This window comes from Gymnoscopelus braueri (assembly GCF_963280865.1).
Source record: "Gymnoscopelus braueri genome assembly, chromosome: 8".
In the NCBI taxonomy this organism is placed as follows: Eukaryota; Metazoa; Chordata; class Actinopteri; order Myctophiformes; family Myctophidae; genus Gymnoscopelus; species Gymnoscopelus braueri.
Window position 1 is genome coordinate 55961976 of NC_137609.1, and position 15114 is coordinate 55977089.

The 15114-nt window shown below is 46.8% G+C and overlaps 1 protein-coding gene across 1 annotated transcript in view; it reads right to left on the minus strand.

Moving 5' to 3' along the window:
• Positions 1 to 15114, minus strand: part of LOC308090082 (uncharacterized protein) — a 68381-nt gene that overhangs the window by 8568 nt on the left and 44699 nt on the right. The window contains exons 21-27 of the mRNA XM_080435110.1: positions 12037 to 12164; positions 7456 to 10481; positions 5648 to 5982; positions 2890 to 3154; positions 1645 to 1878; positions 423 to 632; positions 78 to 209 (exon numbers count right to left, since the gene is read on the minus strand). Of these exons, the coding sequence (XP_080291236.1) occupies positions 78 to 209; positions 423 to 632; positions 1645 to 1878; positions 2890 to 3154; positions 5648 to 5982; positions 7456 to 10481; positions 12037 to 12164 (4330 nt within the window). The remainder of the gene's footprint in view (positions 1 to 77; positions 210 to 422; positions 633 to 1644; positions 1879 to 2889; positions 3155 to 5647; positions 5983 to 7455; positions 10482 to 12036; positions 12165 to 15114) is intronic.

A 15114-nucleotide genomic window follows, 5' to 3' on the forward strand; every position in this document is an offset into this window, starting at 1 on the left:
CCTGTAGAAGGGGTGCTGTGCGTGCGTGCGTGCGTGCGTGTGTGTGTGTGTGCATGCGGTACAGTACAGTATAGTACCTGCAGCAGGTGTTTCAGAGAGTCCATCTCCTTCATGGCCTCTCTCAGACCTCCTCTCATCTTCAGGTTCTCCGTCTCTCTCTGCTGCACCTCCTGTGCTGCTCGCTCCCTGCTCCTGCTCAACTCTGACACCTGCTGGACACAGACACACATGGCAGCGACCCAAAGTGACCAGACCATGTTGTTTTAGTACGGACTTGTCCTTTAGAAGAGGCCAACATTTGGTGAGAAAATGCAAACATTTGGTGAAAAATAGCTCAGCTACACTGAGCTTGTAGATCAGCTATTTTCCCATGAAGAGATTTGGTGTAGAGGGAGAAAAAAAAAAGGAGGTGACAGTCTCACCTGTCCTCTGAGGGCACTGAGGCTCTCCTTGGCTCCGCCCAGCTCCTCCTCTGACATCCTCAGGGAGGCGCAGGCCGCCTCCTTCTCGCTCTTCTCCCTGTGCACCTCCCTCTTTTCCCTCTGTACCTCCTGCTTCAGTGATGTCACTTCCTGCTTCAGCAATGCCACTTCCTGCTTCAGCGATGTCACTTCCTGCTTCAGCGCTGTCACCTAGGGATGCACAATGAATTGGTCATCTTATCGTTATTGGCCTAAAAAATGCAATATGCAAGGGATAATGTACGGGTAGCTGGTCATTATTGAAAAATAAACCCTGACAGGATGATTATCCACCGACACAGAGCCAATATTTGATCATATTTATGTTTGAATGTGAAGCTGAAAAAGCCTTTTGTGATGATTAAGCATGTAACCATTTATCGTAAAATCGATTCAAAGTAGTGACAATTTAAATCGTCAATTTAAATTGATGCAGGGCAAGCCACCATACTGCAGGGCAAGCCACCATACTGCAGGGCAAGCCACCATACTGCAGGGCAAGCCACCATACTGCAGGGCAAGCCACCATACTGCAGGGCAAGCCACCATACTGCAGGTCAAGCCACCATACTGCAGGGCAAGCCACCATACTGCAGGGCAAGCCACCATACTGCAGGGCAAGTCACCATACTGCAGGGCAAGCCACCATACTGCAGGGCAAGCCACCATACTGCAGGGCAAGCCACCATACTGCAGGGCAAGCCAGCTGCCAGGCTGATTTGGAAACACAGCTGTGCAAATCATGGATTCCTCTGACGAGGTGAAAGCAAAGCTTTGATCATTAAATGGTCATTGGTCAATAGGTCTGCTATTATTTCACAAAGTCCACATTTATTTATAAAGAACCACATTTCCACATTTCTTGAGACCATTTCGGTTCGGGTCAGTTTTTTTGGACCCGTGAAGAGCTCTAGTGCAAAGGTAATATGATGGCGGTCAACATGTCAACATGTCAATATCATTAGGGCTGTGAATCGTCTGCTATCTCACAATTCCATTCCGATTCTTGGGGGTCACGATTCAGATTAAAAAAAATATATATATATATATATATATATTTTTTTTATAGATTTTTGGAAAATGAGAATGGATTCTGAATCGTCCAACATGAGGATCGCGATTCGTATTCGAATCGATTTTTTTCCCCACATCCCTAAATATCATGTCCCTCCCCTAATGTCACCTCCTGCTTCAGCGATGTGGCCTCCTTCTCCTTCCTCCTCAGCCCAGCGGAGAGGCCGTCTCTCTCCTCCTGCAGGAGGCGCTGTCTGTCCTCCGCTCTCTTCCCCTCCTCCTCCTGCGCTCCTCTCAGTTGGTCCATCATCATCATCCTCTCCTCCTCTCCTGTCCTCAGCGCCTCCTTGTCCGCTCGCCTCTCCTCCTCGGCGGCTCTCAGCTCCTCTCCTAGTCTCCTCGCCTGGTAGGACACAAAGGACATGATTATACTCAGAGTAAATGTATTCAAGTACGGTATTCAAAAGTGTTTATTACATTTTCTTTGTTTACACAGTATTTATACAGTATATTTACTTATATATATTATATACTTTTACTGTACAGCCTATAATATCAATGCATTGATGTATTGAAACTTAGAAATTTTGCCCCAAAATGCAAAGAAAAAAAAAAGAAAACAGGTGAGCAAGCTGGATACACGGCCCAAAGCGACACGTTGTGAGCTTGTAGATCTGCTACTTTTGCTATTATTATAATTATTTTATCCTGAAAGGTAACTGTTTTGGACATATGAGGTTTCCACCCGAACAGAGACGACCATATTTAACACTTTCATTACCAGGTATTAATTAATGAATATATAATTTGACCTTATGCTGACGATCTACAGATTTGTTTTGTCAACCCGGATGTAAACAAACCATGTGTCTGTGGAAAGACCAGTCTCTCTTCTTTACACCGGAAAACTAAAACATTGTGACCGCGATGGTCCGTTCAGTTTAATCTGCACTTAAATATAGCTCCTTTTCACCAAAAACGCAATTTGGGAAAATAAATCAGAGATAAATGTATTAGTTTTAATGTGATAACATGGTAGCGGACGGGGGGGAGAAATGTTTTAGATGATGTCATGTCCGGGTGTGGATCCTTCTCTGGAAGTCAAGGCATCATTCATAGGTTGGCGAAGAGCGCCCTCTAGTGTAATCACTAAAAACACCACGATGACGTGATGGTTTTTAGTTTTTGTCTCATTCCTGAGACAATAATTTGATGACCGGGTCATCCGTCAGTAGGAGACTCAAAGACCTCATCACATTATTGTCTCAGTCAGGAATGTGGCAAAAACTAAAGAATCTCCATGAATTCAAGGCTTCATGTCGTGTGTAATTGACAGAAATTGGATGAACTACTCCTTTAAGTAACAGTACTCAAGTAAAAGTACTTTAGTTACTACTGTCCGCCCATTGCCCACCTCCTCCCCGGCTCTCCTCAGGTTCTCCCTGGTCCTCTGCGCCTCCTCCTCCTCCCTCTCCTCCAGGACGCGCCGCAGGTCCTGCGCCTCCTCCTCTCTCTCCCTCAGGAGGCGGGCGAGCGCGGCGGCCTCGCTCGCCCGCTGCTCCGCCCTCTCCCGGCTCTCCCTGGCCTCCTCCCGCAGCGCGCGGCCCGCCTCCTCCTGCTCCCGCGCCTCCTGCCGGGCCGTCTGCCGCTGGGCCCGCGCCTCCTGCACCTCCCTGGCCCTGAGAGAGAAAGGAGGAGGGAAGTGCAACACTTTAAAGGTTCTATGACATTCATTTTCACCTGAACTTTGAACATTCAGTGGATTTTCTGTGGTCTGGGGTTTTCTGAATAATTAGGCTGAAAAGTAATCTGAGATTGGCCCTTGGGCAGTGAAGTCACAGGCCATTAATCCCGCCCACTCTCCTCCTCGCCCCTCCCCTCCCCTATCCTTTCCTTTTGGGGGGGCGGAGCAGAGGCGATGATTGACAGGCAAAATCCCTCAACAGCGACACCCGCAGGCAAAGATTTCTTTTTTCATTGCAGTTGAAAAGGCTTTAGAAATGTGAGAGAAAAACACCTGCAATGGATCACTGGAGTGGAATTTTCAGTTAAAACTTTTTATACACGTTTGAAGGACCATGACAAAGACTTTTAATGTGTTGTAAAACTGAATGTCATGAAACCTTTAATCCAACTAATCACTATCATCGATAGTTAAAAGGCCCCCCCCCCCCCCACATAATTATTTTATAACATCTAGCCTGAACACATTGACTGCAGACATTGACGGCCAAGGACGCAATATTGCATCATCATAATATATTTTTTTAAACGTGTTTTTAGTGATTACACTAGAGGGCGCTCTTCGCCAGCCTATGAATGATGCCTTGACTTCCAGGGAAGGATCCGCCCGGAAATGACGTCATCAAAAAAAAAAGAATGGCCCGGTCCACTGCAATGTTATCAGATATATAAAAATACACTCACATGTTAAATGTTTATAATGTCTGCCTTGAGTCCATATTAACACATTGGGTGCCAGCATTTTTTCATAACAACTTACGTTGGGTGCCAGCATTCTCCCCATTGACTGCGCTTTGCTGTTTAAAGCTCTAGACTCCACGAGGAGCAAATCCATGTAAAAAAAAACATCCATTCATGTTGCGCGATGACCCTGTCTACATCCTGGAACGATAACATTTCACTCGCGAGTTACCAGGGGGGGGGATCGCGCATCGCGCATGACCGGTTTTCCCCACCGGAAACAGATTCGGAGATATAGGTGTTTTAAAGAAGGAAATAGACAGGAAGTGGATGGCAGCCATGTTTTTGTTTTTCCGGTGATCTATCTGGCCTATCCTTCTCAAGATCACAATGGGTACTCCCAGAGCTGCTCTAGCCCCGCCCGTGTGGAGAAAAACGAAAAAAACAAAAAGACATATTTCACGGTCTGGACCGTGTTCGGCACCGGACCGCTACTCTGCGCAAACACGGTTCAGACCGTGTTTGGCACCCGATGTGTTAATAAACGCATATAATGTGAACATATAAAAATAGTTGGCCCTATTGTACAGTAGTTCGTCATCATATCTGCCAGATGAATGCAGTTTTAAGGGATCCCTCGCTAATAAGCCAAATATGCTTTAATACATTATAATTGTCCTCTATAGGGCATAGCAGTGGCGGCCATTTTAAGGTTCCACTCCAAAAAAAGCCAATGCATTTTTCCCATAGAGATTTCCAAAAGTATTTATATCAATTATTTGAAGCCTAGAATCAAGCCATCCAGGGTCCTGGTGAATCATGATCATAAAACATTTCATTCTGTGAAAACAGAAAAGAAAAGTAAAACAAAGGGTCTTTATTAAATGTAGTATATCATATAATAAAATATTCAAAACAGAATGAAATGTTTTATGGTCATGATTCAGCAGGACCCTGGATGGCTTGATTCTAGGCTTCAAATAATTGATATACATACTTTTGGAAATCTCTATGGGAAAAAAGCTTTGGCTTTTTTGGAGTGGAACCAGAAAATGGCCGCCACTACTATGCCCTATAACTAAAATGTAACATTTAAAAACACAGGACAAATGACATCATCAACTTGTGACGGGCAATGCCCGTCACAAGTTGATGATGTCATTTGTCCATGTGTGGTCTAGCCTGGAACGCATGTGAAAACAAAATAATAATTGAACAGCCCCCCCAGGATAACGCGATTTTACCGCAGATTTGAAGGCCATCCGTGGATTTCAAAGCCGTCCGCGGATTACAAGGCATAGTGCAGAAAACAGGAAAAATCTCGGTAAAACACCGCCGTATGGAGAAGTATTCTCTCTCTGTGTCAGGGCAGTGCGAGCTGCTGCTAAACTCCCCCCTCCTCCCCCTCCTCTCACACACACAGGCACGTAGAGAGAGAGAGAGAGAGAGAGAGAGAGAGAGAGAGAGTGAGAGTGAGAGTGAGAGAGAGAGAGAGAGAGAGAGAGAGAGAGAGAGAGAGAGAGAGAGAGAGTGAGAGAGTGAGAGAGTGAGAGTGAGAGAGAGAGAGAGAGAGAGAGAGAGAGAGAGGGGGGGAGATTGAGAAAGCTGGAATCAAGACTTGCGCTCCGTGGAATCTAGACTTTTTCTCCGCGCTTTCCTGGGGGGACTAACTGAATGGGTTAATCAAACAACTAGTCAATAGAATAATAATAATTAGTAGATCATTGATAACTGATCAGCCCCCCCACCTGATCTCCAGCTCCTGCTGCGCCTCCTGCAAGCGCTGCGCCCGCTCCGCCTCCGCCTGCGCCTCCCGCTGCCTCAGCAGGGAGGAGAGGCGCACCTCCTCCCGCCGCGCCTCCTTCAGCCCGTCCCCGAGGAGGTGGGCCCGCTCCTCCCCCTCCCGGGCCAGCGCGCGCGCCTCCTCCTCCGCGGCCTGCAGGAGGCGCCGCAGCGTCTCGGCCTCCTCCTCCCTCTGCCGCACGAAGCTCATCTGCCTCTCCAGGCTGCCGTCCCTCCTCTGCGCCTCCTTCCTGGCCTCCTCCAGCTGCTCCTCCGCCACGCTGGCCCTGGCCCGCAGCACCTGAAGGGTTAAGGGTGTATGGATGACATCATCATTTAACCCATTAAAGGGATAGTTCACCCCAAAAAAATAAAAAAAATCCTATGTATCAGTCACCCCATGGAGACTTGCCTCTCCAGGCATGGATATGTATTTAGTTTTTGTCTCATTCCTAAGACTATAATGTGAGGACCAGCAGACCGGTAGGCAGCGGTTCCGGTAGGAGACTCTTTGTGTCTCCTTTATTGGCTTCGGAATGTGACAAAAACTAAAACATATCCATGAATTCAAGTCTCCATTGTGTGACTAATCCATAGGGGAAAAAAGATCATTTTGGGGGTGAACTATCCCTTTAAAACCTGAGGATTCTAAAATAATGTGTTTTCTAAAAAACGTTTCTATATCAGTGGTTCTCAAACCTTTCCAAGGTCAAGGACCCTCAAAATTAAATGTATTTGTCTGCGGACCCTCATCCGAAATGTTGTTCCAGGGACCCCCAGAAGCAAAGATTTGAGTTAAAAATGTTCGCTTAAAAAATATATATATATTCAAAGATTGGCCCAAATTTTCAAGATTTTTCCAAAGAAAAAGCAGATCTAACACAAGCTTGTAGAGGGTCCCAGGAACAACATATTTTGAGATGGGGGTAGGGTGACCACCCTAGATGGTGGTATTTGTTGAGACATTTGACGGTTACACATGTTCGCTTTAAAAATACATATATTCAAAGATTTGCACAAATGTTCACGATTAAAAAAATACATTGCAGATCTACAAGCTCATGACACAGATGTGTTCCCGGTCTTAATGGATTGAACTCTATTTAGCCCCCATTCCTACAACACATCATAGCAGACACTGGTTTACTTCTCTGTTCCTCTGGTCAGTATTAGGACGTTAGTAAACATGCCTTTACTTTCAAAGCTCCTTCAGACTGGAATAATGTACGGCTAACATCAGATCATTTCAACATTCACAGTTTTTAAACGTGCAACTGTCTTCCTCTTACTTTGAAGTTGTATGTTCTTTGATATCGGTAAACCTGCCGTCATACCATCAACTATATTATTCCATTATTTTATTTTTTTCACTTGCTGTATTGAACAAATAGCGTTTTAAAATGTGTCATTCCATTACTGGATTTTATGCCAAGGCTGTGATGTTTTTCAAGGTTCGTAGTGGTTGTTTTTGGTTTTGTCCATGTATGTAGGTACGTACAGTATATAGGATTTATTTGTAACGACTTTGACGTGTATTTATGTTGGGACCCCCTGGAAAACGAGATGGTACATTTAAAGGGTTTATCCTAATAAAAACAGATGGTACATCTAAAGGGTTTTTCCTAATGAAAACAGATGGTACATCTAAAGGGTTTAACCTAATATCTAAAGGGTTTATCCTAATAAAACTGATGGTCCATCTAAAGGGTTTATCCTAATAAAAACAGATGGTACATCTAAAGGGTTTTTCCTAAAAAGATTAACTTGAACACACCTCCATCTGTCCCTGCGCCTCCTCCAGGCTCCGCCGCAGCACCTCCTCTCTCTCCCTGGCCTCCTGCTCCCTGCTCCTCTGCTCCTCGGAGCGCGCCGCTCTCAGATGAGCGTTCTCCTTCTCCAGGGCTGAGGAGAGCCGTCGCTGCGCCTCCATATCCCTCTGCACCTCCTCTTTGTCTCTCTCCAGTCCCTCCATCCGGAGGCAGAGGGCCTGCGTCTCCTCCTGCATGGAAGCCAGTCTCTCCTTCAGATCAAACACCTCCTGCTCTTTCTCCTTCTCTTTGTGACGCCGTACTTTACGCTCCTCTTCCATGGTGGCTCGCTGCTCCTTCCCTCGCGCCTCCTCCTTGGCCAGCCTGAGGGACAACCTCTCCTTCTCCTTATGTGCCTCCTCTGTCTTCTCCTTCCATCTATCCTTCTCCTTCTGCATCTCCTCTGTCCTGTCCTTCCATCTATCCTTCTCCTTCTGCACCTCCTCCGTCCTCCTTGCTGACTCCTCTTCCAGGAGGCCTATTTGTTGGTTCAGTGTGTGCGTCTCCTCTTCTCTCCTCTGGAGTTGGGATTCCGTCGTCCGGAGCTGCTCCTCCCTCCTCTCTCTCTCCTGCTGCGCCTCCTCGGCTCTCTCACTCCATCTCTCCGACTCATCCTTAATTTCTCTCCTTCTCTGCTCGGCGCTCTTCAGTAGGCTCTGCGCCTCCTCTTTGTCTCTCTCCAGTCCCTCTATCCTGAGGCAGAAGGCCTGCGTCTCCTCCTGCACGGAGGCCAGTCTCTCCTTCAGATCAAACACCTCCTGCTCTTTCTCCTTCTCTTTGTGACGCCGTACTTTACGCTCCTCTTCCATGGTGGCTCGCTGCTCCTTCCCTCGCACCTCCTCCTTGGCCAGACTGAGCGACAACCTCTCCTTCTCCTTCTGCACCTCCTCTGTCTTCTCCTTCCATCTATCCTTCTCCTTCTGCACCTCCTCCTCCCTCCTCGCTGACTCCTCTTCCAGGAGGCCTATTCGTTGGTTCAGTGTGTGCGTCTCCTCTTCTCTCCTCTGGAGTTGGGATTCCGTCTTTCGGAGCTGCTCCTCCATCCTCTCTCTCTCCTGCTGCGCCTCCTCGGCTCTCTCACTCCATCTCTCAGACTCCTCCTTCGTTTCTCTCCCTCTCTGCTCTGCGCTCCTCAGCAGGCTCTGCACCTCCTCTTTGTCTCTCTCCAGTCCCTCTATCCTGAGGCAGAGGGCCTGCGTCTCCTCCTGCATGGAGGCCAGTCTCTCCTTCAGATCAAACACCTCCTGCTCTTTCTCCTTCTCTTTGTGACGCCGTACTTTACGCTCCTCTTCAATGGCGGCCTGTTGCTCCTTCCCTCGCGCCTCCTCCTTGGCCAGCCTGAGAGACAGCCTCTCCTTCTCCTTCTGCGCCTCCTGGGCTCTCTCCCTCCATCTCCCTGTCTCCTCCTTCGTTTCTCTCCTTCTCTGTTCGGTGCTCCTTAGTTGGCTCTGCAGTCGCTCCAGATCTCCTCCTCTCTCCTCTTTGTCTCTCTCCAGTCCCTCCATCCTAGGGCGGAGGGCCTCCGTCTCCTCCTGCAGGGAGGCCAGGTTCTCCTCCAGGTGCTCCCTCTCCCCTTCTGCCCGCCGGAGTCTCTCCTTCAGATCAAACACCTCCTGCTCTTTCTCCTTCTCCTTGTGACGCCGTACTTGACGCTCCTCTTCCATGGAGGCCTGTTGCTCCTTCCCTCGCGCCTCCTCCTTGGCCAGCCTGAGGGACAACCCCTCCTTCTCCTTCTGCGCCTCCTCTGTCTTCTCCTTCCATCTATCCTTCTCCTTCTGCACCTCCTCCTCCCTCCTCGCTGACTCCTCTTCCAGGAGGCCTATTCGTACGTTCAGTGTGTGCGTCTCCTCTTCTCTCCTCTGGAGTTGGGATTCTGTCTTTCGGAGCTGCTCCTCCATCCTCTCTCTCTCCTGATGTGCCTCCTGGGCTCTCTCACTCCATCTCTCAGACTCCTCCTTCGTTTCTCTCCTTCTCTGCTCTGCGCTCCTCAGCAGGCTCTGCACCTCCTCTTTGTCTCTCTCCAGTCCCTCTATCCTGAGGCAGAGGGCCTGCGTCTCCTCCTGCATGGACGCCAGTCTCTCCTTCAGATCAAACACCTCCTGCTCTTTCTCCTTCTCTTTGTGACGCCGTACTTTACGCTCCTCTTCCATGGTGGCTCGCTGCTCCTTCCCTCGCGCCTCCTCCTTGGCCAGCCTGAGGGACAACCTCTCCTTCTCCTTATGTGCCTCCTCTGTCTTCTCCTTCCATCTATCCTTCTCCTTCTGCATCTCCTCTGTCCTGTCCTTCCATCTATCCTTCTCCTTCTGCACCTCCTCCGTCCTCCTTGCTGACTCCTCTTCCAGGAGGCCTATTTGTTGGTTCAGTGTGTGCGTCTCCTCTTCTCTCCTCTGGAGCTGGGATTCTGTCGTTCGGAGCTGCTCCTCCTGCATGGAGGCCAGTCTCTCCTTCAGATCAAACACCTCCTGCTCTTTCTCCTTCTCTTTGTGACGCCGTACTTTACGCTCCTCTTCCATGGCGGCCTGTTGCTCCTTCCCTCGCGCCTCCTCCTTGGCCAGCCTGAGAGACAACCTCTCCTTCTCCTTCTGCGCCTCCTCTGTCCTCTCCCTCCATCTCTCTGTCTCCTCCTTGTCCGCCCTCAGGCGCTCGGTCAGCCTCAGCACCTCCTCCCGGCTCTCCTCCAGGAGGGCAGACACCTCCTCCAGCGCCTCCACCTTGCTCCTCAGGGCCGCCACCTCCCCGTCTCTCCTCCCCAGCTCTCCGTTCAGAGCCTCCCTCTCGCCCTGCCACTCCTCTCTCTCCCGGCTCCTCTGCTCCTCGTCCTCGCGCCTCCTCGTCCTCAAGGCCTCCGCCTCCTCCTGGAGTCTCTCCTTCTCGGCCCTCTGGCTCTCCTTCTCCCCGTCTCTCCTCTCTCTCTCCTCCTGCTCTCTCTCCTTCTCCTCCTGGCGGAGGCTGCTCTCTCTGTCCAGCTCCGCCCGAACACACTGCATCTCTCCTACAACACACACACACACACACACACACACACACACACACACACACACACACACACACACACACACACACACACACACACACACACACACACACACACACACACACACACACACACACACACACACACACACACAAACATTTAACACATTCACTGCCAGAATGCTTTCTAATGCTACTGCCAGCATTAGAAAGCATTGTGACTCATGTTTCCAGAACCACAGAATATTTATCTCCAGTATGATGGATCCCCTGATGGTTGCTAATCACTGAGGGTTTCACTGTGCTTACGTGGGGGAAAAGAATGTTCTCCTGTGTCTCTTGTTAAACCCAGTTGAAAATAACATGTTTCGCCAAAAATACAGAGTAAAAAAAAAAAAGTACACAGGAGCCGAGATACAGGATTTGTAAGTAATAAGTGAACCAGGAAGTGAATGGAGCTTCTTACATCTTACGGTGCGTTTTAACAGCGGGCGATCAGCGGGCGATCAGGATAGTATTTTCCGGAAGTGCATTATATGTCTATGAGAGCCGGCGACTACTGGCGATAGGGCGAAGTGGGCGGGGGGGCGATGAAAGATGGATTTTCTTTATCTTTTGGACGATGTCGCCCGGGATCGCCCGAGAGTCGCCCGCTGTTAAAACGTACTGTTAGGATCACGTTATCTTGGGTTCTGGACGTTAAAGGATCTACACCATGAATTTAAAAAATAAAAATAATATTTAATATCATATTGTTTATGTCCCTGAAACGTTTTTCAAAAGGTTTGAGCCTAAATCAAGCCTCAGATATATATATATATATATATATATATATATATATATATATATATATATATATACTCATTCCAACTAACGCTTATAAAGCACTTTCACCTGCAATACCACATTGTCCTGTTTGGCACGTGGCGCTATTGAGCCAGTTTGTATGCATGTTATCTCCTGGTTCTGAGTGGAAAAAGTAAAAAAAATATATACGGAAAAAAAGAATATATATATATATATATTCTTTTTTTTTTTTTGGAACTGAAAAACTTTCAGTTCCAAAAATTGTACCCTGATGTGACGCCACGTCAGGCTGCAAATCAGTTTGGTCTGTTTTGAGACCAATTTACAGAAAACCCCAGATTTGCAGTGAAAGCCTGAGTGTTTTTGGGGATAAAAGAGAGGTAGGGGAGACCAAAAACACACAAAAAAGACCAGGAGACCTGGTTCTGCCAGACAACATGACGTGTCAGCCTGTGTCTATGCTCATGTATGGACGAAAGGGGGACAGACTTTTATGGCTGGGGCCTAAGGACAAAGTGACCATGCCTATGTATGGAGACAACAGGTACAAAGCCTCATGTAAGCCAGACCCCCTGGGTCCGGCAAAAAGAAGGAAAAGTTCAAATTCATGGTTTATCCCCTTTAAAAAAATAAATAAAAAAATGACGGAGATCTCCGTCAATGGCGGTGAACGGGTGGATTTTAAATGACGCATGCATGCATGCACGCATGCACACGCACACACACACACACACACACACACACACACACACACACACAGCACTCACCGTGCAGTGTGTCTTTGGCCTGCAGCAGGGTGTGTATCTGGGTGTGAAGGTGACACGTCTGGATCTCAAGGTCAGACGTCCGCTGCTGAGAGAGAGAGAGCTGCTGGCCGAGAGACACCGACACACCCCTAGAGACAAGGAGAGAGAGACCTACAGTATTAACACACTCCTAGAGACAAGGAGAGAGATATCTACAGTATTAACACACTCCTAGAGACAAGGAGAGAGAGACCTACAATATTAACACACTCCTAGAGACAAGGAGAGAGAGACCTACAGTATTAACACACTCCTAGAGACAAGGAGAGAGAGACCTACAATATTAACACACTCCTAGAGACAAGGAGAGAGAGATGTACAGTATTAACACACTCCTAGAGACAAGGAGAGAGAGAGACCTACAGTATTAACACACTCCTAGAGACAAGGAGAGAGAGAGACCTACAGTATTAACTCACTCCTAGAGACAAGGAGAGAGAGAGACCTACAATATTAACACACTCCTAGAGACAAGGAGAGAGAGATCTACAGTATTAACACACTCCTAGAGACAAGGAGAGAGAGATCTACAGTATTAACACACTCCTAGAGACAAGGAGAGAGAGACCTACAGTATTAACACACTCCTAGAGACAAGGAGAGAGAGATCTATAGTATTAACACACTCCTAGAGACAAGGAGAGAGAGATCTACAGTATTAACACACTCCTAGAGACAAGGAGAGAGAGACCTACAATATTAACACACGCCTAGAGACAATGAGAGAGAGATCTACAGTATTAACACACTCCTAGAGACAAGGAGAGAGAGACCTACATTATTAACACACTCCTAGAGACAAGGAGAGAGAGACCTACAGTATTAACACACTCCTAGAGACAAGGATAGAGAGATCTACAGTATTAACACACTCCTAGAGACAAGGATAGAGAGATCTACATTATTAACACACTCCCAGAGACAAGGAGAGAGAGACCTACAGTATTAACACACTCCTAGAGACAAGGAGAGAGAGACCTACAGTATTAACACACTCCTAGAGACAAGGAGAGAGAGAGACCTACAGTATTAACACACTCCTAGAGACAAGGAGAGAGAGAGAGAGACCTACAGTATTAACACACTCCTAGAGACAAGGAGAGAGAGAGACCTACAGTATTAACACACTCCTAGAGACAAGGAGAGAGAGAGACCTACAGTATTAACACACTCCTAGAGACAAGGAGAGAGAGAGAGAGAGACCTACAGTATTAACACACTCCTAGAGACAAGGAGAGAGAGAGAGAGAGACCTACAGTATTAACACACTCCTAGAGACAAGGGGAGAGAGAGACCTACAGTATTAACACACTCCTAGAGACAAGGAGAGAGAGATCTACAGCAGGGGTCTTCAACCTTTTCAGGCCAGGGACCCCCAAACTGATGGGTAGATGGAGCAGGGACCCCCTACCTTGTAGGGTAGGGGGGGCTACCACATATATTGTATATTTATGTATACAATTGTGTTTTATATTGCCTGCTCCTATACGCACCTGCCCCAGTAGGTGTGCAAAATAAAAATTCTCTACAAAATATGTATAAACATACCATGTTATTGTGCATTGTGCCTCCATTTATCTGTTTGCTATGGATTCATGTTATGTTTAAAGACAATTTGACATTTTGGGGGAAAAAAAGGAAAAAAACGTTTTTGTTTTTTTCAAACAAAAATATTGTTTAATCAAACAACAATTTTGCGGACCCCCTGCAGTACCTCCGCGGACCCCCTAGGGGTCACAGACCCCCTGTTGAAGACCTCTGATCTACAGTATTAACACACTCCTAGAGACAAGGAGAGAGAGACCTACAATATTAACCAGTGGTGTAAAGCAACTAAGTACAGTTACTCAAATACTGTACTTAAGCACAATTTTAAGTACTTTTACTTTACTGGAGTATTTCCAATTGTCTACACTTTTACTTCTACTCCACTACATACAAGTAAAAGTCCGTAAAAGTAAAAAAGTAAAAAAGTTTCAGAGAGAAATATACTTGAATGGGAGTTTGTACAACATATCTCTTAGCAAAATGGAAGTACACGATTGCCGATGAAACCGGTTGATTTGACGTATGGCTCCAGTGTGTGCCGCCAAAACTGTGGCAGGAGTAGGTGGGACAAACTGTTGGGGTTGCTCTAGATCTACAACATACTGTACATGGGCAACTGGCGGCCCGGGGGCCACATGTGGCCCCCACCTTCACTTAATGCGGCCCGCGGGTTAATATCAGAATAGTGATATATTATTGATTACAATAATAATTACAATAAAAATGACAATTCCAAACATGCAAACATGACCTGCTTTAATTACTTCTGTCTATATTAGTAGCTTAATGAATTCTATTGTCTTTTTGTATGTCCAATGTATTTGTATTTAAGTTAACATAAGTATAACTAAATGCATTTGAAATTAAATAAAAATGTTACTTTTCAGGATTCCACTTCAAAAATAGCCCAAAAAAAAAATATCAGGATTCCAATTCAAAAGTAGCAAAAATAGCCGATCTACAAGCTCAAAACGCATCGCACTGCGACGCCTTTTGAGCTTGTAGATCTGCTATTTTTGCTACTTTTGTGTGACATAGAATGGTGAAGTACGGCATTACAAATAGTTTAAATACGGAGATAAGAGGTTTCTGTCTGACAGTATAATGTAATGTGTTCCTCTGGAGTGAGTATGGAATAGTGGCCCCTCTGCATCATCAATGTTGCATCACCCCTGCTACAGAAAATGCCTTTATATTTATTGTGTTTATTATATGTAAATGAACTAGAGGGTCGGGGCGCTGCGCGCCCTATCCGCTGCGCGGTGCTTTGTGTTTGTTAGTCTCTATAATATATAAAGCCATAATAGGAGATGTTCCCAATGGAGCTATGCCCAAATATGGAGTGTGTTGTCTGACCTCACTTCCTGTCCAGGGGGGGGTTTGTATATATAGATAGGGGTGGCTTCAGTGGGGGACAGGAAGTGCTGAGTTTTCTCAATTGTATATATAGATGATGTGGCCTTGGTGACAATGACACTGATGTCACTTTAA